General features: G+C 42.4%; 1 protein-coding gene and 1 pseudogene across 1 annotated transcript in view; both read right to left on the reverse strand.

Annotated features, from left to right (window-relative positions):
- Window positions 1-25,899, reverse strand: part of ARMH3 (armadillo like helical domain containing 3) — a 223,859-nt gene that overhangs the window by 128,961 nt on the left and 68,999 nt on the right. The window contains exon 20 of the mRNA XM_075534065.1: window positions 9,983-10,071. Coding sequence (XP_075390180.1) covers window positions 9,983-10,071 — 89 coding nt within the window. The remainder of the gene's footprint in view (window positions 1-9,982; window positions 10,072-25,899) is intronic.
- LOC142429971 (U4 spliceosomal RNA) lies at window positions 7,155-7,236 on the reverse strand (annotated as a pseudogene).

Here is a 25,899-nt window from a genome sequence, read left to right on the forward strand (position 1 = left end):
GGCTTAATTACAAAACCAAGTGAATGACATTTAAATAAGATTAAAAACAGGAAGGAGACAGAAAGCTTCCAGCAGAGTACACATAACTGTCTCCACGGAATCAGGTCAGAAAGAGCTGTCTGTCTGAGCAGATCAAGAGGAAGAGGTAGAACGCCAAGCCAGCACTCAAGTCAGACCCTGGTCTGTGACCTAGCATGAAGTTAGCATGAGGTGCTACCGTTCCAAACCACAGTCTCCTCTTTAAGGGGAGATAGACAATTTCACAGTGACTGATAGAAGAGAAATATTAGCATCTCACTTGCTTAGGAGGGGAAGCAAGGAATTCAAAGACCAGGCTAGAAATAGCACCAGTGTAACAGCTAATGCGACCAAACTCCAGAGGCACTGTAAACGCAGCCCACTTCCAGCATCTCTGGACAAAATCGCCAATTACCTGGGGATGTTGCCAGCCATCAGCAGACTCTGTCAATGCAGCACAATGGTGCAGGAAGGATTTAAAAGCCAACACCTGCCAGTAGGATAATTTAAAAACACACTGGGTGGTGTCTCAAAATGCAGGGACCTGTCTGGCTGCAAAGAGGCCAATGAATCAAACATGAAGATGGACCCACTCTGGTCGTGTGCTGAGCCTCTCCAGGTGACAGGATCACTAGTCAGTTGAAAATTTCTGTACTCTAGCCCATATTCCAGGATAAGTGGTAGGTATCTGCTTTTACAACCCCTTAGATTGTTCCATTACCCACAATCCCCAGGAGGCTGTAACACCCACTTTTGGGAAACACTGTTCTAGGTGAACCACAAAACACTACAAGTCAGGTTATCATCCTTACCAATTTTCTTGCGATTGATGTATATTGCTAAAAGGGGAAACAGGTTCTCAACCATCTCCCATTCACCATTTCCTTGGGAACACTGAAAACCTACCAATCACTACCAACCCTTTTCTTTAAAATGGATATGAAGATGAAATGAATAGGATAATGCCCCTATCTCAGAGTCTAGAAATGCAGTTCTCCCATACACCTCATTCTTCTACGCCATCTCTGGATGGACTCAACTATCCAACCTGTGGGTTAGCAACCAAACTATGAACTGTTTGTACTCCCCAAGGACTTGAGGAAACAAACACAGTACCTGCATCAGAACATTTTAACTGTAAGAAAGAAAAATTATCCCAAAGAGAAAAAGAAGCCTTTCTCTTTTAACACAGGGAAACTAAAGCAGTCTTGATTAAGCACATCAAGACAGGGATACACCTTATGATATAGTCCCATTATGGAATGAATTGTAACCTCCAAAAAAATTTATTGAAACCCTGGCGGCTTTCCTTAAGTTAATTAAACCCAAAGCAGCCCCAGAAGGGTGAGTTCTAAATCAATCACTTGTGAGTCATTCAGAGTTATTCAAAGAGCAGAATGGGCACAGAGGCACACAAGGGACAGACGTCACATGAGGAATCATCTTCTGGCCACGAGTGCCAAGGAACCAAAGACCACCACGGGCTCTGACAAGGGAGACATCCATGCAGTGAAGACCCTGACTTTAACTGCAACCGTCTCACAATGAGAAAAAGGACATTCTGTTTCTTAAAGCACCCCACTTGTATTTGTACTAGAGCAGCACGAGGTAACCAAGACATGCCTCACATCACCATTGAAAAGGCAACTTAAAAAATAAGCAACAGCAGCGGCTAAAATTCCTCTTCTCATCATCCTATCTTTATATTTTACATTCTTTCCTACCTAGATACCCTCCTAAAAACTCATAGAAGCAGTACTGTACAGGTATACGAGATTATAACCTTTGGGGAAAAGCTAGGTGAAGGGCACATAGAACTCTATTATTTTTGCAATTTCCTATGAGTCAAGAATTACATCAAAACCGATTTTTTTAAAAAACTAAACTAAATAAGGTAGACAATTAAAAATTTGAAGGATAATTTCCCCAAATCAGGAGGGATGACCCAATACCCCAAAATACACTCCCTCTACAAGAGCAGAAGCATTTCAATCCTAGACAATAACACCCTACAGCATTACAAGCTTCCAACAGCAGGCTCGCAGGTCTCAGTCTCCAGGTGTACCTCACCATGAAGTCAAAGACTTCTGCTAGCGACTGGAGAGTCAGCTGGATCCAGAAAACTGCAACACTCTCTGGGTTTTCCACTTTCCCAAGAGGTATCTGCAAGGTCAGGCCTCAGTGCGATCTCTCTCTTTTCCACAAAGATGTGAATGCTTTGGAAGCTATTTAGCACAGTGAAGCTGAACAGATTGTTTTGGGGGCTTTGGGGGCCTTTCTTCCTGCAGGGAGGCAAATGTTGCCTAGTGATCTGCATCTGAGCATAGAAGTCAGGAACTCTAAGTTCTAATCATGACTGTTTAATGGCTCATTCTATGATCCTTGGCAAGTCACTTAACCCTTCTCTATCTCCACTTCCTACCCCAACAAATGGGGATAAAAAAAATGACTTATCACCCAGGGACATGGCACAGTGAAAGAGCAAAGATTGTGATGCATTGATAGATGTCGAGTGTAAAATGCCGATATAAATCTGCCTTTACATGAACCGTGTTTTCAGACTGTGGATAGCCATCCTCTAAATGCAGGCTGCTTCCCCCAATGCTCTTCTGCTTGCAGCGGAAGTAAAAGAAGCTGACTCCACAAAGAGCTCCCTCTCCAGTAACTAACTGCATGCTTCGCTCGACATTCTGCTCCTCCTCTCACTCATGGCTGAGAAACCATCCAGGTTTCCATCTTACTTGGTTGAAAACACCCCTTGCATTCTCAGTAAGGAAGTACAAGGCAAAGGAAAGAGAGATTACCCTCTGCACCTTTTCAAATGAACAACAAGACAAAGGAAAGAGAGATTACCCTCTGCACCTTTTCAAATCAACAACTCAAACAAAACTCCTGGGAATAGCTGGCTCTATCAAGCATCACCTCAGCAGATAAGGGACATTAAGACAGGTTGACTTCTTGTTAATGGAAATTCGATGTATCCAGTCATTTACTGTTCACTGCTATTAAAGTCAAGTAGCAAAATAATAATAATAAAAATTTTTAAATAATAATAAATTAAAAAGTCAAGTAGTATGCTAGAGAGAGAACGATTACAACACAGGTCTACAATATGCATAGATATATACAGGTGTAAATGTATGCACACATAATAAAACAGTGTGATGTGGTAAACTAGAAGCACAAAGGGCCTATGTGATCAAAGAGAAGTTAGCACACCAAACAAAATGGTCTCCAACCTTAAGAGGTTCAGAGAAAAGATCGCTAAAGTTCCCAGTAAGAATGACGACCAGTAAATAGAGAAAAATATTAAATCAGATACTAAGATGTTCTGTGAGAAGAGAATTAATCATAAGTCCATGGAACATAAAAATAAACAGGAGTTCTTCACATGATGTCATGGATGGGCCTGGGGCAGGGGTGTCTATGAACTCCATGAAATGACATGTAAAATGTGTCTGTGTAAATGGAGATTTTTCTAGGAGACTATAAAAAACAAACACTACCCTGAGTCAAGTCTGACTGACTTCGTTTTCATCATATTCTCAAGATGAGGAGCTACATCACTTGGAACTTTTACCCTAATACCCACTTTTCTCCTATCTATCAGTAGAGTTGTAGGATCGAACTCTACTCAAACCAGGAGATCTGGGTGGCCTGTATGTCAGAGATCTGGGTGGCCTGTATGTCAGGGAGGAGCTTTTGATCATTCCATAAAACCGCCAAACTCACTGCCTTTGAATCAATTCCAACTGCAAACAACCCTGCAGGGCAGGGCAGAACTTTAACTTTAACGGAGTCTTTAACTCCGTATGGGATTGGAAACCCTCATCTCTCACAGAGTAACTGATTGTTCCGAACTGCTAGCCTTGTAGTCGGCAGCCCAACGGGTAAGCAGTATGACAGCAGGGCTTCCTTGATATGAGGGACTTTAAAATAGTGACTGCTGGGAGGCCAATGCAGGCAGGTAAGACTTCCTTCTTTTCATATTCTAGTTCAAATTATCTAAATATATTTCCCCGGGTACCCTGATACCATGGTGACCAGCATCATAGAAATAGACCATGGCAGCAGGGAGGAAATCATGGCTAGAGTCTGTAAAAGCAATAGTCAGGAAACCCTATCAGACAAAGTGGAACCTCCAACTAATACCATTGGTTCCTCCTCTTGTGTAAGACCAAACCTAGGGATTCCAAAGGAGAATTTTAAAGGGAACTTCTGGCTGCCTCCCGAATAACAGAGAGCTGCTGTATTCAAACAGCATCAGATTGAAAACTAGCGCTCAAAGTTCAGTGACACTAAACAAACACATTTCAAACGAAAAAAGGCATTTGGACTCCACAAGACTGCTCCTGAGACACCCAAGGACTTCTGTCAATGTGTCCAATCAGATAACATACGCCTTCACAATCTTACTGAGAAATACAATTACATTTTTTTTTGTATTTTCTTTTTTTTTTTTTTTAACAATTTATTGGGGCTGATACAATTCTTTTCACAGTTCATACATATACATACATCAATTGTATAAAGCACATCTGTACAGTCTTTGCCCTAATCATTTTTTTCTCTTTTCTTCTTTTACATTTTATTAGGGACTCAAAAAACTCTTACCACAATCCATACATATACATACATCAATTGTATAAAGCACATCCATACATTCCCTGCCCCAATCATTCTCAAAGCATTTGCTCTCCACTTAAGCCCCTTGCATCAGGTCCTCTTCCCCCCCCCCTCCCTCCCCATTCCCCCCTCCCTCATATGCCCTTGGTAATTTATACATCGTTATTTTGTCATATCTTGCCCTATCCGGAGTCTCCCTTCCCCCCTTCTCTGCTGTCCCTCTCCCAAGGAAGAGGTCACATGTGGATCCTTGTAATCAGTTCCCCCTTTCCAACCCACTCACCCTCCACTCTCCCAGCATCGTCCCTCACACCCTTGGTCCTGAAGGTATCATCCACCCTGGATTCCCTGTACCTCCAACCCTCATATGTACCAGTGTACAGCCTCTGTCCTATCCAGCCCTGCAAGGTAGAATTCGGATCATGGTAGTTGGGGGGTACAATTACATTTTTAATGGCAGTTTGCAGCATGTGCATGGGCAAGCACATACACATGTAAGCGTATTTGCTGTGATGAGTTTCACACACCTTTCTCAAATCTATTAAATCTAAAAGGCAGGGAAGAGTGAAAGCATGGGCATACCAACATATGAGGGGCAGTGCCAGCCAAGAAGCGGGTGGACCCGCCACAGCCACGCTTACATTCACTGCTTGCAATATTATGCGTTACTATGGACTCTGACTGCATGGGAGACAAGGTTGCAATATTATGCGTTACTATGGGCTCTGACTGCATGGGAGACAGTGTTGCAGTGTTATGCGTTACTATGGGCTCTGACTGCATGGGAGACAAGGTTGCAATATTATGCGTTACTATGGGCTCTGACTGCATGGGAGACAGTGTTGCATTTCGCAGCTTTCCTTTAACACCTGCTGCTCAGCAGCTCACTGTATACTCCACAAGCGGGAAAACCCAACCAGGGTACGATGAGGGCTCCCCAGTCTACATGTGAGAAGAAGCCAACCTCACTTGACAGAGAACTCTATGCCTTAGAAACATGCAGTAAGCTAAAAAAGAAATTTAAAAATAAAATAAAACCAGAAAGGAATTAGAAGCAGCAGATGGAAAAAATCACTACAGTAAAAAAATGCAAAAGCATGAACCTAAGGTGGACACCTGTCAGAGATGGAAACTCAGATTGTCCACTAAAACAAGCAGTAGAAAAGTGATGAGGACTACAGCCCACCCAAAGGGGATAACCTGCGAGACCTAGAAAAACAAGGCAGAACTGGCTAATTCTAGCTCTCGTAGGGTAAGTACAAAGTGAGTGTAGATTTAGCTCAGTTACAGACATAAGCCCTGGTGGTACTGCGGTTATGTGCTACCAGCAATGCCACTGGAGAAAGACGAAGCTTTCTACTCTCATAGTCTTGGAAAAGGAATCAAGATGGAGTCCAGGTAGAATCACCTGCCAGGTGCTCCTGTTGTTAGACTAGAAAATTAAGAGATAAGCATGGGAAGCCAGCCCAAGGAGAAAGCAAAGGGACTGACGGTTCCGGAGAGACTTGAAGGGAGGAGGAGGCAGGGAAAGGAGCAGTGAGCAAACAACCCCGTACACAGGGGAACAACTAGGGAATTAAAATCAACAAGGAGGGCGTAGAGATCCTGGGAGTATTGGAGCAACAGCAATCTAGCTGAGAGGAATTACTAAGAAGCAGAAGTGCGAGTGTGGTGGTGGGGCAGGAGGAAGGTAAAAGGAAACAGTGGAAATATCTAGGAAGCAAAGCTATGGCTAGAGGTATAAACATAGGTGTGTACATATGTAAATATACTAATTCATAAAAATAGAAGTACTGACCTATGTACATATATTTATATGGCAATACATTGAGGAAGTAGGCAGACTTTGGGCCTCTGCTCAAGCCCTCCCTCAACACAAGAACACTTTGTTCTAACAACCTGGCATTCTGTAATGCTCACCCTCCTGACACGATCACCAAAGACAAAATGGGTGCATAAGTAAATGTGAAGGGAGCAGTTGGTGCCCTGCTATCAAAATATATAGCATCTGGGGTCTTAGAGGCTTGAAGCAGAAATAGGTAGCCATATAGTCAAGAAGGAACAAAGCCCACATGGAAGAAGCCTGTGCTATTATAAGGTGTCGACAGGATCAGTTAATTAACAGGCATCAGAAGACCCAAAAGAACAAAACATATTATTGAGAATGAGGGGGTCGGAGCAGAGACCCAAAACCCATCTGTCGACAATAGGACATCCCTCACAGAAGAGTCACAAGGAAGGGATGAGACAACTAGGGCACAGTATAGCACCAATGAAGCACACAATATTCCTCTGGTTCTTTGAGGCTTCCTCACCCCCACTACCATGACCCCAGGCCTGCCTTTCAGTTCTGGCTAGACCATAGCATGTACACTGGTACAGACAGAGTTCACGACGCATAGATTCCAGGTCAGATAAACACTTAAGGAACAGAAATGGGAGTAGGGGTACTAGGAGGGCAGGGGGAAGGTGGGGGGAGGAGGTGGGAAGGGGGAATCGATCTCATTGCAGGCAATAATTTTTTTTTCCAATTAGCAATAATCGTGCCTTTGGTAAACCTCATTGGCTACGATATTGCCACTGCACAAAACTGCAAGCAATAAATTAAGATATGAAAATAATAACAATTTATAATTTATCAAAGGGTCAGTCAGTAGAGTTTGGAGAGGAGGAGGGAGGAAAAATGAGGAGCTGATAGGAAGGGCTTAAATAGAATGTAAATGTTTAGAAAATGATGGTGGTAACATATGTACAAATATGCTTGATACAATTGATGTATGGATTGTTATAAGAGCTGTAAAAGCCCCCAATAAACTGATTTTTTAAAAAAGAAAAAAAAATTTAAGAAAAATAGAAAGAAAAGTCTCAAAAACCCACAGAGACAGTTAGTTCTGCCTTGTCCTGTTTGGTCACTATGAGTCAGGATACACTTAATGGCAGTGCCAAAATCCAGACTTGCATCATTTCTGTGTTTGTTTTTCTTTAACTCTAGGCTTCTAAAGCATAACGATCACTTATGTTTCCATGGACAACAGTAGTCCTTTATTTTTAATAAAAACTTCTAAGGAAACTTGGTGAAACAGTGATCAAGCTTTCAACTACAAACTAAAAGGTCACCTATTCAATTCTACCAGCTACTGGGTGAGAGATGTGGCCATGTGTTTCTGTAAAGCTTACCATCTTATTAGATAATAGCAGACACCGGGAGGAAATGAGTCACCAAGCACGGGAATCAGGATCATAGTCTCAGGGGCACCCAGCTCAGCTCGGGTAACATAGCTCCCAGAGACAATATTCCACATCCCACTTTGGGGAGTAGGGACTCGGGTCTTAAAAGCACATGCGCAGCCCTCTAAGGTCCACTATTGGTCTCTCCCTATCCAGTACAAAAATGAATGATAAAAATTGGAAGACATGTGGAAACATTGAATCCACTAGATTAATGGATCACGCTGGCATCAGCCTCCACACCCTGACACCAGAAGAACTAGATGATGCCAGCTACCACTATCAACTGCTGAAACGGATTACCTCGGAAGGTCCAGGACAGAGTCGGAGGAAAATATGGAACAAAACTCAAAATAATAAGAGGTCAGGCTTATTGGCAGAAGCATCAAAACTAGGCCCCTTAGTCACTCTTAAGGTCTGGAACTGACAAATGTTTTGAAAACGATGAGGGCAATGAATGTACAAATGTGCGTTACTCAATGGATGGATGTATGGATTGTGATAAGAGTTGTATGAGCCCCCAATAAAATGATTTTTTAAAAAGGGCTGGAACTGAATTCATTCTCCTGTTAAGAATAATCAATCATTTAAGATTTTTAAAAGGACTAAGTACAGAGAGTTAGGCAAGGAGGAGGAATAGAAACAGGAGAAAGTGGAAAAACTGAAGGTACACTGATGGACTAAAGGGCCAAGTTGAAACAAAATAAGTATAAATGATCAAATGAAAACTGTTCATCTGCTTTGTAAACCTTTACCTAATATGTAATAAAAAAGTTTTTAAAAGAAGAAGAAAAAGATTACAACCTTGGAAGTCCTGTGAGGCAGTTCTACTCCGTCCTGTAGGGTCAGTAAAGTCAGAATCATGTTTGTTTGTTTGTTTTACAGTTTGGGTTTTCAGAAACTTCTAACTTTTGCATTTTTAATCTCTTTCCATCTCTCCTCAGTTCTGACACCCCTCAATCTCAAACTCTAACACAAGCACAAACTGCCCTTTCGCGTTTAAAATAGTAAAACCCAGTGAAAAATAGTAAAACCCAGTGACTGCCACTTAAGTGTTATTTTCCTACTCCCCATTCACCACCACAGGCAGCAACTGCACAGAACTTGCTAATCCATTAATTAAAGATCTCTGCTTCCCATTATGGAGGGCTAAATTTAGAAAGCTAAATTGGGCTGGGAGGGAGCCATGTGTCACAACAAGTAAGATGAATTCCATGGACTGGGGCTGGGGTGCTGGCCTGCTTCTTATGAAGACTCTGACACAGCACACCCTCCTCTGCTGAGAAGGCAGAGCAGTGCTCCCCTGGCTGTGGCAACCGCTTATCACGATCATCTTCCGGAGAGAACTTTATTGTACCATCGGTCACAAAGCCACAGCGCCCATCAGCAAGTGCCTGTCCTCAGGAAGCATGTCTCCTCTGCTTTGCTGAAACCTCCAATTTACTCACACAAAAGCAAGGGGTGGCAAGCCAGCATTAATTGAACCCTTGAGAAGCGCCACTTCCCGCCTGCAGGGGTGGCAGTGACTTCACAGGGCTATCAAATGGATAAGCCGCCAAAAGTAAACACTGTAATTTGCTGTTTTTGTCTCTGGCGCAGGGGGGAGTGGCACAATTGACACTGTCTGTAAACAGTAATAATGCCAGATGTAATACAAAGAACAGGATTCCCCCCATCTCCCCACCCCCCCAGTGCCACCCCCTCGCCTATGACATTCCTCCTGAGATTAGTCATCTTGAGGAAACAGGCAGAAGCTTCCCTATAGTCCATCTGCTGCTCCGAATGAAACAGAGGGAGACTCCTATCTCACGCGCTCCCCTCAAGAGAACTCAAGAAGGATTCAGTTTCGTCCGGCTGACAAAAAAACAGAGCGGGGAGAAGGAAGAGGAGAGAAAGTATGGAATAGCTAAGCGCCATACTCAACTGTGAATTCGAAAATGGCTGAAGCGTCAAATTTCATAAAGAAGTTTATATGAAGAAACATTCAAATCAAGATATATATATATTTGTGTGTGTTGACATATATTTATTTATTTAATGTGTTTAGCCCAGATCTGGGGGGTTCATAAATGGTCTAGGAAGAGGGAATGAGTTCAAGAGAGGAAGTTACCTGACCAGAGTTCCCGCCAGGTGTAATGCAGGCGCACTCTACACTTCTTCTGGTAGCAAAGCAGTTTCTGTACCACCTGAATGCAGCGTCTACAAGAGAGAAAGATGGGGACTGGGGTGAGCCTAAGAATATGGTACAAACTCACCAGAGAGAACTTTCTTTAGTGAGGCAGCTTTGCCAAGTCCCTAACGCCCTGGACATGAATACAGGCACATGGAAGTGCGTACATCTGTGTCTCTTGTGATGGCTACACCTGCAACCAGCTTACGCCTTCCCCGGGTCACTGAGAAAAAGGGCTGGAACCTTTTACAGGTCAACTGCCAATTAGGTATCACTAATATAAATCCCTTGAACAACTTTCCCAGGAAGAAGGGTGTGACACACATGAATGCAAAAACACAGTGGCAAATCTAACGCTTCTAGATCTATTTAAATTTTAAACAAATTTTGATGTGATGTAGTTAGCTTACATTTTCTTTAAATTAAAATTTACTTCATAAACGGTAAAAACATTTGTTCATCAAAAGGCTTTATCAAAACAATGAAAACACAAGCTACCACCTGGAAGAATGTATTTGGAAATTCTGACAAGAATCTTATAATCAAAATATGTATAAAACGCCAACATCAGCAGAAAGACAGGTGATGGGCAAAGCATGTGACCAGATTCTTTGCCAGAAGGGACATTCCAATGGCCGCCAAGCTCATGAAAAAGCCAGCATAGCTAGTCATCAGAGATGCAAGTCTAAACCACCCTGAGATACCACAGCAGTCCCACTAGGACTGCTAAAGGGCCCTGGGGCACTGTGGGTGAGGGACTGGGCTGCCAACTCCAAGGAGGCAGCTCATCCAACCCACCGGCTGATCTGGAGCAGAAAGAGAAGGCTATCCGCTGACACAAAAAGGTGCTTAGAAACCCTGAGTCAAAATCCACTTGACTGCAGGGGGTTTGGATGGCGGAACACTTTTTTAAGCAGAAAAATACAAGTGCCAGAGAGGATATGTAGAAATTGGAACGCTTACAAACTGCTGATGAGAACACAAAATGGTACAGCCACTGAGGAGAACAGTGCCGCAGTTCCTGAAAGAGCTAAAAGCAGAACTACCACCGGACCCAGCAGTTCCACTCCCAGGGAGAGAGCTGAAGACCTGACAGCTGAAACCCAGACAAATGAACACACCAGCATCCGCTGTGGCACCATTCACAACCAGCCAAGGGCGGAAACAAACTAAAAGTCCATCAACAGAGGAATGGGTAAACACGTTTTGGTACACATATACAGTGGAGTATTACTGAGCTAGGAAGTAAAAACAAAGACAACACACATGCTACAGGGTAGGAAGGCACTATGCTGAGTAAAATAAGTCTCTATCACCAAAGGATAATCTTATCTAAGATCACTTAAATAACAAGTCAAGACTAGGCAAATGTATAGAGAACAAAGTTTCCTAGTGGCTACAAGAGGTGTGAAAGAGGAAAAATGAATTAGGGGGTAGGGTTGCATAGCTAATTATTCTGTTGTGACACCAATAAAAGTTGACTTGGCAAAAGTTGTGTGATATGTATTTACAACAACACCAAGTAGCCACTGAGGCTGCTTACGTACAACCAAGCACTCCATGGAATCTGGCTTCTTGGTGTGGAGGTTAAGGGTCCTGGTTTCACGGGGACATCACAATTAATAGGCTTAAATAACCTGTTTAGTGCTTCTGTTACACCTCCTAGTTCCTTGTGTAGTGCTGAAGGTCTTAAAAGCTTGCAAGCGGCCACCAAGGTATAACAATTAAGTCTCTATCTGCTCGGAGCAACATGAAAAAGGAGAGTCAGGAACAGAGAAAGAATGTGAAATGTGAAAATATAAAATTACTCCCATAAACCTCCTTTTGCCACGAGACCACAAGAACTGGATGGTGCCTGGCAACAATTACATTTTGCGCAAAGGTGCTGAGAAGAATCCTGATCAAGCGAAGGAAGAACAGAGTTTCCAGTAATTCCTACGAATCCACACTTTCTGGAACCACGAAGGCTATTGAACTCCCGAAACCACTGCCCTTGGAAAATCTTTAAATGTTAACCAAAAATATCCTGGTAAGTCTTCTTGAGAACAAATAGTTTGACTTAACTAATAAAAATTGTCTGCCTTGAGCATTCAGCTCTTTTAAAGACTATCTAAATAGGATCAAATCGAAACAACTAGAAAGATTAGACAGGAACTAACTTCGGAGTCATGAATTTATGCGAAGAACAATTCAGAAAAAGGAGGGTGAGAACAGCTACACTACTTGAAGAACGTAATCACTGCCACCACCACATGCAGAAACTGCTGCACTGGCGTCCGCTCTGCTAGGTATAAAGGCGCGCCCACGGCAGGGAGTTAGGTATTGGGTTGCTAACCTCAAGATACACAGTTCACACCCACCAGCCATTCCACAGGAAAAAGATGAGGCTGTTAGTTTTCATAAAGATTTATAGTCTTGGAGCCCTTATATGAGGGGCACACACACACACAAAAAAAAGCCCAGAATTTTTTTTCTCTGTTAAAAAACCTCCAATGTTTTATTTATTTATTTATTCAATAAATCATTTTATTGGGGCTCATACAACTCTTATCATAATCCATACATACATCAATTGAGTAAAGCAAAGCACCCTTATACATTCGTTGCCCTCATCATTCTCAAAATTTGCCTTCCACTTGGGTTCCTGGAATCAGCTCATTTTCCCTTTTATCTCTCCCCCTCCCTCCCCGCTCCCCCCTCCCTCATGAACTCTTAATAATTTATAAATTATTATTTTATCTTATCTTACACTGCGCAGAGTCTCCCCTCACCCACCTTCTCATTGCCCGTCCCCCAGAGAGGAGGTTACAAGTAGCTCCCCGAGATCAGTTCCCCCTTTCTCTCCCCCCTTCCCTCTCGGTATCGCCACTCTCACCGCTGGTCCTGAGGGGTTTGTCCGTCCTAGATTCCCTGTGTTTCCAGATCCCTACTGCACAGTTGTGCATCCTCTGGTCTAACCAGGTCCACAAGGCAGAATACCCCAGAATTTTACAAAACTATGTTTTTTTTTTTTCAAAACAACTTTAGCACTTTCAAAGTACTCTCCATTACACTTAACACTTGTCAAATCTGAGATTCCATTCTTGGAAACATTTTTCAAACTCATCTGTGTGGATGGCTGACAGCACCGCCCACATGTTTTCTTCACCTCTTTTACATCATCAAATCAGCCCTTTCAGATCCCTGTTCATTTGCAGAAACAAAAAGAAGTCACAAAGAGTGAGGTCAGGTCAGTAAGGTCGGTAGGGCCAGAGGCATGCTGTTTTTTGCCAAAAACTGGCTCACTGAAATGGCTGCATAAGCAGGTGCATTGTCATGGTGGCAAAACCAGTTCCCTCACTGCCACGAATCAGGCCATTTTTGTCGCACACTGTTACACAATCTTTTCAGAACCTCTACATAGAAAGCTTGATTAACAGCCTGACCTGGAGGAATGAGTTCCAAATGCACTGAGTCAACATTTTTATCCATTCAGGAAGTTGACTGATGTCCAGAACAAGGTTTGCGATCAATCTACATTTCACCTTTTTTGAAATGAGAAAACCACTTACACTTGAGTTTTTCCCATACCCATACTGCTGTCATTGTAAACTGTATTCAACATCACAACAGTTTCTGTGGAATTTTTTCTGGGGAGGAAACAAAATTTCACAACTACACACTGTTCTCTTAAATCAGCCATGATAAAAAACGAGGTTAAAGCAAAACTGCTTTTACAAAAAAAAAAAAAAAAATCACTGTAACCAGAAAGAACCTTCCCAGTCGATGCGACGGTGCACTAATTCAGAGTGAGTTGCTTGATGCTGGCCTAGTGGGAAAATGAACACCATGATAGCTCTGTCCAGCAGAGCTTTTCCCATTGTATTTTTGGTACACCCTCCTGTAAGGTCACTATGAATCAAAAATCAGCTCAATGGCACTGCGTTTCCTTGTATAAGAGGGGGCTTATAGAAAGATGAAATGAAAAGATAATGGAATTTTCCTTCAAATTTTTGGAAGCTCCCTGTATATTCTCAACACAAAATAATTTTGAAAATTTCCTTAGTTGTACTAACTCCATTTTAAATATTCAATAAAACATGTAGATAATAACTTCTATATGGCACAGACATAGAACTTTACTATCATTGCAAAAACCTCCCTGCCCTTGAGTCTATCCTGACTCACAGCGACCCTGTTGGACAGGGTAGACCTGCCCCTGTGGGTTTCCGAGATGGTCACTCTTTACAGAAGCAGAGAGCCTCATCTTTCTTTTAAAAATCATTTTATTGGGGGCTCATACAACTCTTATCAAAATCCACACACACATCAATTGTAAAAAGCACATTTGTTACCCTCATCATTCTCAAAGAGAGCCTCATCTTCTGTAGATTTATTCACATTCTTTTTTTTAAATTCACATTCTAACAACATGTAAGTTTTTAAGAATATTTCTAAATAAGCAGCAAACAGGTTGAGGAGAAATTTTTAAAATTATAAAGATAAAAACATTTCTTTCCTCTCTGACTGGGTTGAAATTTTAAAGAGCCATGGCTGAAATTACAAAATTAAATATTGATAACAAAGCAAACAAATTATTTTGTTTTGGTTTTAGGAAATTACATTGATTTCAAATGACACAAAAGGGTTACCATACTTAACATACAAAAATGTCTACAAATTGACAAGGCAAACCATGTAAGAAGGATGTATGAAACAAAATGGTCAATAGATTTTCACCTCCCAAAAAACCCTGTCATGAAGTTGACTCTGACCCATATAGGGTTTCCAAGACTAAATCCTGACAGAAATAGACAACTTCGTCTTTCTCCCTCGGAGCGGCTGGTGGATTTAAATTGAGGCTGGCTGCCCAACGGCCTAACCCACAGAATCAGTGACTCCTCATTTTAAAGAAATGAGTACTCTCCTACATTGCTGATAGAAATATTGTTTAGTCACTTTGGAAAATAAGTAGTCACTTTCTCAAAATGTTCAATACCCAGTGTTTCTACTGCTAAGTACATAACCAAGAGAAATAAAAGCACGTGTCCACCAAAAGCATGTCCATTTTCTGGGGTGGTTTCCCTGGGACTTGCCTGTCAACGCTACAAGACTTCCCGTGGCGGAGCACTTTTGTCATCAGGTAGGACAGTTTCAGAGCATACACACCATCCCTGGACAGTGTGCAAGGCCGCATGGCCAGAGCCGTGGAAAGCTCCCCATTTCAGGGGAGGGCAGAAAAACACATGGAAGGAACCAGCACTCAGAGCCAAGAACAGGAAACCCCAAGAGAGTGCGCAGGCCCTCACGCGGCTCCCACACTTGCAGAGCACACATGAATGAGAAGAGCGAAGGGGTAGCGGCCTGCCTTCATGGTGACCATGGCTGAGGGCATTGACTGATCTTATTGGCTGCGTTTAGGCATACCTGTGATATGTCATGCCTCTGTGCCTAGTCTGTGCACCCAGGTGGACCTCCCCTAGGCCCTAGGTGACTTGAATCTGAGCATGCTCAGTTCTGGATTTTCCCATAAGTGTCTAGTTAAGTGTGCCTGGTTTTTTTTCCCAATTCCTTTTTTGTGGGATGGACAGCTACTTTTCATTTTGCACAGGCATTAGAGGGAGAAATCCCCCATTGTCTCTATCGATCTACCTTTCATTAATATGCACACAGATGTTCACAGTAGCATAATAAGCAAAAAGTGGCAACAACTCAAACATCCACCAAACAATGACTGGATAAATAAAATGTGGTACTAACGTAAAATAGAGGATTTATCAGTATAAAAAGAAATTAATGCAAAAGCACATAGATGTGTTTCTTACACATGCTGAAACATAGATGACCATTGAAACCATTGTATTAAGTCAGAGATGCCAATCACAAAAGGCCACATAAGTGTATTATTCCACTTACATAAAATATCAAGAACAGGAATACCGATAAGAACAAAGTATATTTGTGTCTGCTTGGAGCTATCGAGGTTAGGGGGACAGGCTGTTAGCGGGGAGGTGAGAACTGACTGCTAGTAGGTGTCTCTATGGGGAGATAAAGATACGCTAAAATTAGGGAAGATGGTCGCACCCCCCTGTGAGGATACTAACAAAATGATCCTACATGTTAAATGGGTGAACTGTATAACATGAGTATTACATCACAATAAAGTTGTATGAAAAAACTTTAACTTGGGATTTCAAATTTTCAGAAAATCCTAAATTATTGTTCTCAGAAACATAATGCATTCTACAGCCAGGTACACTTGGATTCTTGATTAAACCATTAAACGTCCACTTTCATATGAAGCCTCTATAATGTGGATAAATTGGCACTCCTCAATTGAAGGCATTAGCTTTTGCATTTTCTGTTTCATTTTAAATTTGCAAACTAAATTTTCAATTAAGTAGGATCTCAGTCTTTAGAATTGCTGATTGGAGGCTTCTAAATTGCCTAAAATGCAATGTCTGAGCCTCCTTTTGTCATATCCTCACTGCCTTGCAACTCCTTAAATTAGGAAAGTGAGGGAAAGGTGTAGCAGTCAGAGCACCTGGGCCGGCCTGTGCGCCCGCTGGAATTCAAGGTTCATCACACAACACCAAGAGGTCCAGGAAAAATTCTCAGACTTACCTTTATCATTTATTTATTTATTCATTCATTCATTCATTATTGGCCAAATACCAACTAAGCATTTAGAACATGTTATAAGTTGATTTGTGTCCCCCAAAATATGCATTGCAGTGCTCAAAACCAAACTCCCTGCTGTCAACTCAATTCTGACTCATAGTGACCCTACAGGGCAGTAGAGAATTGTCCCTTTGGGTTTCCAAAGCTGTGAATCTTTGAGATTAGAAAGCCTTACCTTGCTCCGTGGAGTGCCTGGTGAGTTTGGATTTCTGAGCCTGCTGTTAGCAAGCCCAATGCATAATCCACTGCACCACCCAGGCTCCTCCGTGGGAATCAATAGCTAGTGCCTACATCGATAGGGCCATCAGAGGATCCAGTTTCTTTGTTAGGCTAATGAATCCATTCCTATACATTTTTTTTTTAATGTCCTCAGGACCACTGGGGCAACTCTGACTTCAGAGAGTATGTCTTAACTGTTGGACTGGCAAATGATTCATGTACCATAAAATCCAACAATTTAAATATATTCCAAAGAGTTGTGCAATCAGGCCACTCACTTGGGATATAAAAAGGTGAAGCACAGAAGAAGTAGTACAGACGGGGCAACACAGATGTCATGCCACATAAAACTCGCCAAGGAGCTGAGAAACAGAAGCTGAAAAAATGCAGGGACTCTGCTCCAGAGCCAATAGAGAGAGTCTTCCCCTTCGAGCCAGTGCCCTGTGAAATTTTGAGAACACACATTTCTGTGTATCAACACCACCCACTTGGGGTATTATTTTTGTTACGGCAGCAGTAGATAACAAAATCTTATTATTCAGTTGCAAGGTTTCCAGAAAAATAGACTGAAATAACCTGCTACTGTCGGGCAAATGAAAGGGGCTCCTCCCTTCAGGAAGCAGGAAAAGAAAAAAAGAATCTCTTCTTCCACTTAGAAAGTGCTCCCTCTTAAATCTGTTCTGACATGGTAGAATGCGGCAGAAATAGAAGAGACCAATTAAGCCAGGAAAAAGGACATCGCGCAAAGCCAAGTGTGGCTTCTCCCCACCTTGGTGTGTGCAACGTGCCGAGCCACTCTAGAGCAGCAGCTGGTGAGATGCGACCACAACTCCCACCCCGGCTGCCACCTCCCTCGGGGCACACCCACACCCACTCCAGCACTGCTCCCAGGTGTTGCTGCTTCTGTGACCACCGACAGGTAGTCTAATTAGTTTTGTGGTCTTGAAAACTTATACTCTCGGCCACGCAGAATGAAAACTTTTTTTTAACGAGAAAGGCCTTAAAAGTGAGCTTCACCAAACCGACTGCCTCTTGGTGGCTTCTCTTGTGCATGTAGTCATTTCTTATTTCACTAGGGAGCAGTTCCACTTTCTCCTGAAATCTTTCTGTGAGTCTACTGAACTCAAATTTCAGATTATCCGGCACAGAGGCCAAGTTGTCCCCAGAAAAGTAACTTACAGTGTACGATCCCCAGAGGCTGTTTCTCTTCACTCCTCAAGCCTGCAGCAATGGTACAGGCTGCAGTAAGAATGAAGAAGTTCCGCCAAGAATGGAAATTAGTTGGTTGGTTTTCCCACCTCTTCCTGCGCCAGGCAAGGCTTTTCTTTCTTTCTCCTGGATAAGCACCTTCCCCATCACACCACTTTACCTACAGTATTCATACAGAGATCTGGAAATCGCTTCATTTCTGACCCAGATTCTGGCTCTGAATATTAAGTCTTTTAACACCCCATATTTCTTCATATTCCAGCAGGAGGATTATAAACTTATCTGAAATGGCACAAATTCATTTTGCTTGCAATTTCGTATGCTGCTGTACGGTGTTGAAAAGCAGTGCAGAATGAGAAGGGTGAGCAGCCACCTGGCCTGACGCCCAGCTGAGAGCAGATAAGTTCACCTAAAAAGGGCTTGATGCTCCAATACAAAAAACTGAAAAGGGAGGTGCAAGCATGGGGAGAAAAACCTGGACATACGCCCAGGGGTAATGAAGAAAGTGGATTCAGCCTGAGGGTGGGACCTGCTGCCCAGCCTCTGCCAGCTTGACGCCTCATTATCTTCTCCGGCTTCCCTAACCTCAGGACATTCAATTAGGGAACAGGTGGAAAAGCAAGAGAGAAACCAGGGCAACACAAAAACACTTTGGAAGGTAAAGTTGGGAAAGAGAGGAGAATTTTTAAAAACAAGAATTGCATGTTCATCGGCCAGAAATGTATGTAATTTAGTGGACAGATACCTGTAAAATCTGTAACACCAAACACAGAATCTGATCACACTATCCCCACCTGCAAATGTTCTCCCTGATCTACGTGATCTCAGGAGATCTTTCTCTCTACTCTTCTAACCATTCTTTCACACTCTCTACACTCCAGCTCTCCTTCCTGAATGACACGCTATTCTCCAGCATGCCACACTTTGGACATTTTGGCCCCCCATTCTTCTACATGGAAACTCCTACTGTTTTTTTCATGACTCAGGTCAAATGCCACCTGTGACAGCTCTGTGAGGCCTCAGTAGTCGGCACTAGTCACTCCTGAACTCCAGCAGCACTCTGCATCGATCTTCCCTATGTCAATGATCACAGTAGCGGTTAAGAATGAAGCCTCAGGGGCCAAACAGAATTGAGTTTGAACTTGATTAAGCTGCTGATGAGGTGTGTAACTGTGACAGTCAGCCTCCAGGCTAGACCCCAGCGATCCCCACTTCCTGGTAGTCCCATCCCTTCCTACACTGTACCAGATTTGGTTTCTTTGACCAATAGAATGCAACAGAAACAATGGTACAGCCCTTGTGGTTACGTTATAAATGACACTCGTTTCTGTCTTTACCTCACCTCTTGGATGACTGCTTTGGGAGAAGTCAGCTGCCTTGTTAAACAAGCCTACGGAGAGGCCCATGCAGCAAGGAACTCATGTCTGTCGATAACCAAGGAAATAAGCTTGGAAGCAGATTCACTAGGCCTAGTCAAGCTTTAGATGCCCACAGCCCCAGTTAACACCTTGATTGTAGCCTGATGTGAGACTCCAAAGCTACAACCATCTAGATAAGCTACTCCTGAATTCCTGACCCACAAAAGCTGCGAGATAACGTGGGTTTTAAACCACAAACTTTGAGGCTACTTTTTACATAGCAATAAAAACTAACCTCCTTGAGAATGACGGTAATCATCTAGGAGTTTATCATTTTCCAATAAAGGCTCAGGTCCAGCCAACAGTGCTTACTAACAGAGTCACCCTGGACAAGGCACTTAATTCCAGCATTTCCTTACTGGTAAAACAGGAAAACTGAGACTAGAATAAAATACCAGAAAATAGATAGCATAACCTAGTAAAAGAATAAAAGGCAATTAAGCTAAATATCATCAGCCTGTAGTAAAATAAATTTAATCCTTAAGGGGCTGAGCTTTTCTAAAGCAAGAGAAAAATCACCTGATAAAACAGCTTTCTGTGCCCTCAATTGAAATAAAGATCAGACTTACTTCTAAACATCTAAGAGATATGAAAACATGCAAAGCGGTAAGCAAGCAGCCATCTAGCTCAGAAGCAACAAAGCTCACATGGAAGAAGCACACCAGCCTGTGTGATCACGAGGTGTAAAAGGGATCACGTATCAGGCATCAAAGAACAAAAGTTGATATCATTGTGAATGATGGGGAGTGCACAGTGGGGACCCAAAGCCCATCTGTAGGCAACTGGACATCCCCTTACAGAAGGGTCGCAGGGAGGCGACAAGCCAGTCAGGGTGCAGTGTAGCAACGATGAAACATACAACTTTCCTCTAGTTCATAAATACTTCCCCCGACCCTGTCCCACTATCCCGATCCCAATTCTACCTTACAAATCCGGCTAGACCAGAGGATATACACTGGTACAGATAGGAACTGGAAACATGGGGAATCCAGGACAGCGGACCCCTTCAGGACCAATGGTGAGAGTAGCGATACCGGGAGGGTGGAGGGAAGGTGGGGTAGAAAGGGGGAACCGATTACAAGGATCTGCATATAACCTCTTCCTGGGGGTCGGACAACAGAAAAGTGGGTGAAGAGAGACATTGGACAGTGTTAAGATATGACAAAATAATAAATGATCAATTATCAAGGGTTCATGAGGGAAGGGGGACGAGGGAGGGAAGGTAAAATGAGGAGCTATATCATGGGCTCAAGTAGAAAGTAAATGTTTTGAGAAATGATGAGGGCAACAAATGTACAAATGTGCTTGACACAATGGATGGACGTATGGATTGTGATAAGAGTTGTACGAGCCCCCAATAAAATGATTTTTAAAAAAGAAAACATGCAAAGTGCAGCCCGCTTCCCTAAAAATAACATTCCTATCAATATCTCAGGTCTAGAAAACTAAGCCAATACAGTCTAGAGCAGTGGTTCTCAACCTTCATAAGGCTGAGATCCTTTCATACAGGTCCTCATGTTGTGGTGACCCCCAACCATACAATTATTTTTGCTGCTACTTCATCACTGTTATTTTGCTACTGTTTTGAATCAGGCAACCCCTGTGAAAGAGCCATTTGAACCCCAAAAGGGTCGTGACCCACCGGTTGAGAGCCACTGGTCTAAAGCCATTGAAAAACCTGGAGACACCCCGTCTTATTCAGCACAAATTCTTTCATACCTTCCTAGACCCCAAGCCTGACACTAAATGGAACACATTGAGTTTGCGTGCGGTGCACCAAACTGCTCTCTTGCCAAAACAAAAATGGAAGAACCAATTCTGTTGTCACACTCAATTTAGAGGCTTTTTAAGAAAAATAGTACACGTTTGGGATCACACTAATGCGATGCAGCTGTTCTTGGGCATTAACACTGAGATGAACACAGGGATGGCAAAGAAAGAATGAGAGCCTAGAGATTTAACCTTTATTAAAATATGATGACTTTCTAAAACCATAAAATTCTCAGAGGAGCAAGCAGGGGCGACATGGTCAGGCCTAGTTTCCAACAATGGATTATCTAATATAATAACAGAAGTACAAACAGCAAAATCTAAAATAAATGGGACCTTTGGTGAAGAAGGCAGATGGTGCCCGGCTATTAAAAGTATTATATATCTGGGATTTTAAAGGCTTGCAGTTAAACCAGTGGCCATCTAACAACCCACATGGAAGAAGCACACCAGCCTGTGTGATCATGAGGAGTAATGGGGACCAGGTAACAGGCATCAGAAGACACAAAACAAACAAACAAACAAAAACATATTAGTGAGAACAAGGGGAGTTAGAGCAGAGAACCAAAGCCCATCTGTAAACAATGGAATATTCCCTCCCCCACAGAGGGGCCACAGGGAAGGGATGAGTCAACCAGGGTGCAGTAAAGTATGGATGAAACACAATATTCCTCTGGTTTCCTGAGGCTTCCTTACCCCCCACTATCATGACCCCAACACTGCTTCTCAATTCAGATGAGAGCAGAGCATGCACACAGGTATAGATAAGGATGGGAGCACATGTCACATGGAATCCAGGATCAGGAGTAGGAATACCGATGCCAGAAGGGTAGGTGGAAGGTGGGGAGAGGATGAGAGAAAGGGGGAACCGATTGCAATGATCGTCACATAACCATACAGCTCCCTCCAGGGGGAAGAACAAGAGAAACCATGGGGGAAGGGAGACAGCAGTCGGTGTGATATAAAAATAATAATAATTTATAATCTATTAAGGGGCCATAAGGTGGGGAGAAGAGAAGCTGATACCAAGGGCTCAACAGAAAGTAAATGTCTAGAAAAGAATTATGGCAACATATGTACAAACATGTCTGATGCTATCAATAATTGTAATAAGAGTTGTAAAAGCCCCCAAAAAATGATCTTTTAATTAAAAAAAGAAACAAACAAAATAAAAATTAAAAAAAGAAACAAAAAGTTTTCTTGCATCAAAAGTTTTTATCATGAAAAGTGAAAAGACAAACGCTTTGGGAGTGATTGGGGCAGAGAATGTGCGGATGTGCTTTGTACAGTTGATGTATGTATGTGTGTGGATTGTGAAGGGAGTTGTATGGGCCCCTAATAAAATGTAGAAAAAGAAAAGAAAAAAGAAAATGATTAGGGCAAAAAAAAGGAAAGTGAAAAGACAAACTTTCAACTGGGAGACTATCTTCAGAAACCATATATCCAAAAAGAATCCAATAGCATGCAAAAAGACATGTAAAACTTTGAAACTTAACACAAAAAACACAATTGCCCCAATCACAAAATGGGCACAACAACTTGAACAGAATTTGACCGAAGTGGACATCAAATGACCACCAGACACAGGACAAGATGCTCAGTGTTATTCTCTATCAAAGAGAAAAAAATCAAAAGCACAATGAGATACCAAGTCGTTCTCACTCCAAATGAAAATTAACACATCTCTGCTGTCAAGTCACTTTTCACTCATCGCGACCCTGTGGGGCAGGCGGAACTGTCCCTGTGGGTTTCTGGACTGTGTTTCTGTACAGGAGCAGAAAGCCTCACCTTTATCACACACAGCTGCTGGTGGGCTCTAACCCACTACGCCACCATGGTTAAAAGAGCCCTGGTGGTGCAGTGTGTTATGTGTTGAGCTGCTAAGCGCAAAATCAGTAGTTTTAACCCACCATTAGGTCTTTGAAAGAAGGAAGAGGCTTTCTGGTCCTGTAAAGAGTTACAGCTTTGGGAACCCACAGGGCAGTTCTATCCTGTCCTATAGAGTCATTATGAATTGGAATCAACTCAATGGCAGAGAGTTTGGTATTTTTTATTAGGATGGCTAGGATAAAAAACAGAACACATGTTGGTGAGGATGGAGGAAAATTGTAACCCTTATCTATTGCTAGTAGGAATGCAAAATGATGTAACTGCTGAGGAAAAGGGTGGGAAGAGCTCAAACTGAAAACAGAACTACCCTGGGACCCAGCAATTCCACGCCTAGCTATGCATCCCAAAGACTTGAAAGGAGACTGATTGCAGCACTATTCACAAAAGATGAACGCACCCTAGATGACCATCAGCGGATGAACAGATAAAGAAATGTGGTTCATATATACAATGGAGAAGTCGTCAGCCACAGGAGAATTGAAGTCTTCAAAAATGGTACGGTACAGATAAAGTTTGAAGACACTGATGAGTGAAATAGGCCAATCACAAAGGACAAATACTGTATGGCCTCACTCATATAAAAAGACAAAATGTAAATATACCGAGAACAATGTTTCCTAGTGATCACCAGGATCAAGAGGGAACGAGGTTAACAATAATGGAAGAATCACATTAAGGGTAGGGTAAGTTGTACAGCTGATTATTATAATTACTGTCAATAGGCTGCACACCTGTAAAGGGTCAAATTGGTAAAAGGTGTGTGATATATTTACAATGGCTACAAAAAAAGTGGCTGCTGAAGTTGCTTATGTATAACTAAACACCATATAAGACTGGGCTCCTTGGTTTGCAAGTTCAGGGTCACGGTTCTCATAGAACAACCCAATAAACTGGCCTAACAACATTTTCAGTGCTTATGTTCTACCTAATTCATTGTATAGTGCCTTGGTCACAGGTGACCATCCACGGCATAACAACTGGTTGCCAATCACTTGGAACCAAAGAGGAAGGAGGAGAGTCAAGAATATGGCATGTGTAGCAGGCAGTACAATCAGATCTGAAAATGAATGGCAGGCACCTTTTGTGCTTGTCTTGTCTCATTGATAACACTCTTTTTTCCATTTTGTAGCCTCAGTTCGGTCCTTCCAAAGACAATGGTGCATTAACTGACTTGAAAGCCTTTCCACTATTTTGTACTCATCTCAATTCCTCTTTTCTCAATGACTATTAAAAACTTTGGGGGATGGGGAAGAAGCTGTGGTGCACATGAGTCAAAAAAACAAAGAATATGGACTATGTACCTAATAGCCTCCATGAGTTACTGTCTCCGTTGCCATGAGGCCAGAAGAACTGAACATTTTGATTGCCACAGAATCCTAATCAAAAGGCAGGGGAATGGTGGGGAATGCAGAACAGAATTTCACATTTTCAAGGACTCTAGATTTTCTGAAGCCAAGGAGGGTGAATCAACTCCTGAAACTATTGTCCTAATATCATCTTTAAACTTTAACCAAAAATATCTTAAGTCTTTTAAAAACAAAATAATAATTTAGCTTAACTAGTAAGAAAGAGTTGTCTTGAACATTATGCCTATTTAAGGACTAGAATCTATACTGGATCAAATTGACAACATCAAGGGCTATTACTGCTGAAGTCCAGATGGATCTTGGCTGGAAGAAGAGAATACTTTACTTGTGTTTCATTGACTACACAAGGACATTCAACTGTGTGAATCATAACTGTAGGAAACGAACACTGAGGGAAATATGATGAGGACTATAGTCCCTACTTAGAGAATCTGAAAAGCTAGTATTCTCCAGGTAGGAAAGCATCCACTTTGGTAAGTTAGAGAGAGAGTCAAAGTACATTATCCTGCTTTAAAATTTCATTCCCACAGATCTTTCCCTTACGAGCTATGCTGCCTTACAGTGAACACGTGGCTGATGACTACACAGCCGGCAGCTTTAACTACAGAAGCAGACATTCTTTTGCTACTTCTCCCCACCGTGTCACCAACTCCCCTCATACCTTCCTGCTAATGCAGGTATTAGGTTTCTTCAACTATGAGCGCAGGGAACTTGATGTCGTCAACACCCGCCTTCTGACCCATGTAACTACTGAATATTAATATTTTAGGTTACCTATAAATGTCCCCAGTAAGTAAAGGCTTGCCCACTTCTCCAAGTTCCACAGGGTCCATCAACAGGAGCTGAGGTGAGCATGCTACCACAAAATGTGTCTGACTCCTTTATTTCACTCTCACTCCTATCTTTCTTATCCTCTATGACTTTACTATAATCTCTCTATATTATCACCGTACAATTGCATCTACTGGTCCTCCAGTTGGAGGCTGCTCTGAGGAGAAAGGAAGGCCCAGCACACGTCACTGTACTCCTGCGGAACTTGTATATACATCAAGAGACGGTTGTACGAATGGAACAAGGGAATGCTACATGGTTTAAAAGCAAGACAGGTGTGTATCAGGGTTGTCATTTCTCATCATACTTTTTTTCTATCATCATACTTATTCAATCTGTATGCTGAGCAAATAATTAGAGAAACTGGCCTAAAAGAAGAAGAATGCAGTAATCAGGATTGGAGAAAGGTTTATTAACAACCTGTGATATGCACATGAAGCAAACGTGCTTGCTGAAGGACTTGAAGCACTTGCTGATGAAGGTCAAGGATTAC

Source organism: Tenrec ecaudatus, chromosome 16 (genome assembly GCF_050624435.1).
Source record: "Tenrec ecaudatus isolate mTenEca1 chromosome 16, mTenEca1.hap1, whole genome shotgun sequence".
Classification (NCBI taxonomy): domain Eukaryota; kingdom Metazoa; phylum Chordata; class Mammalia; order Afrosoricida; family Tenrecidae; genus Tenrec; species Tenrec ecaudatus.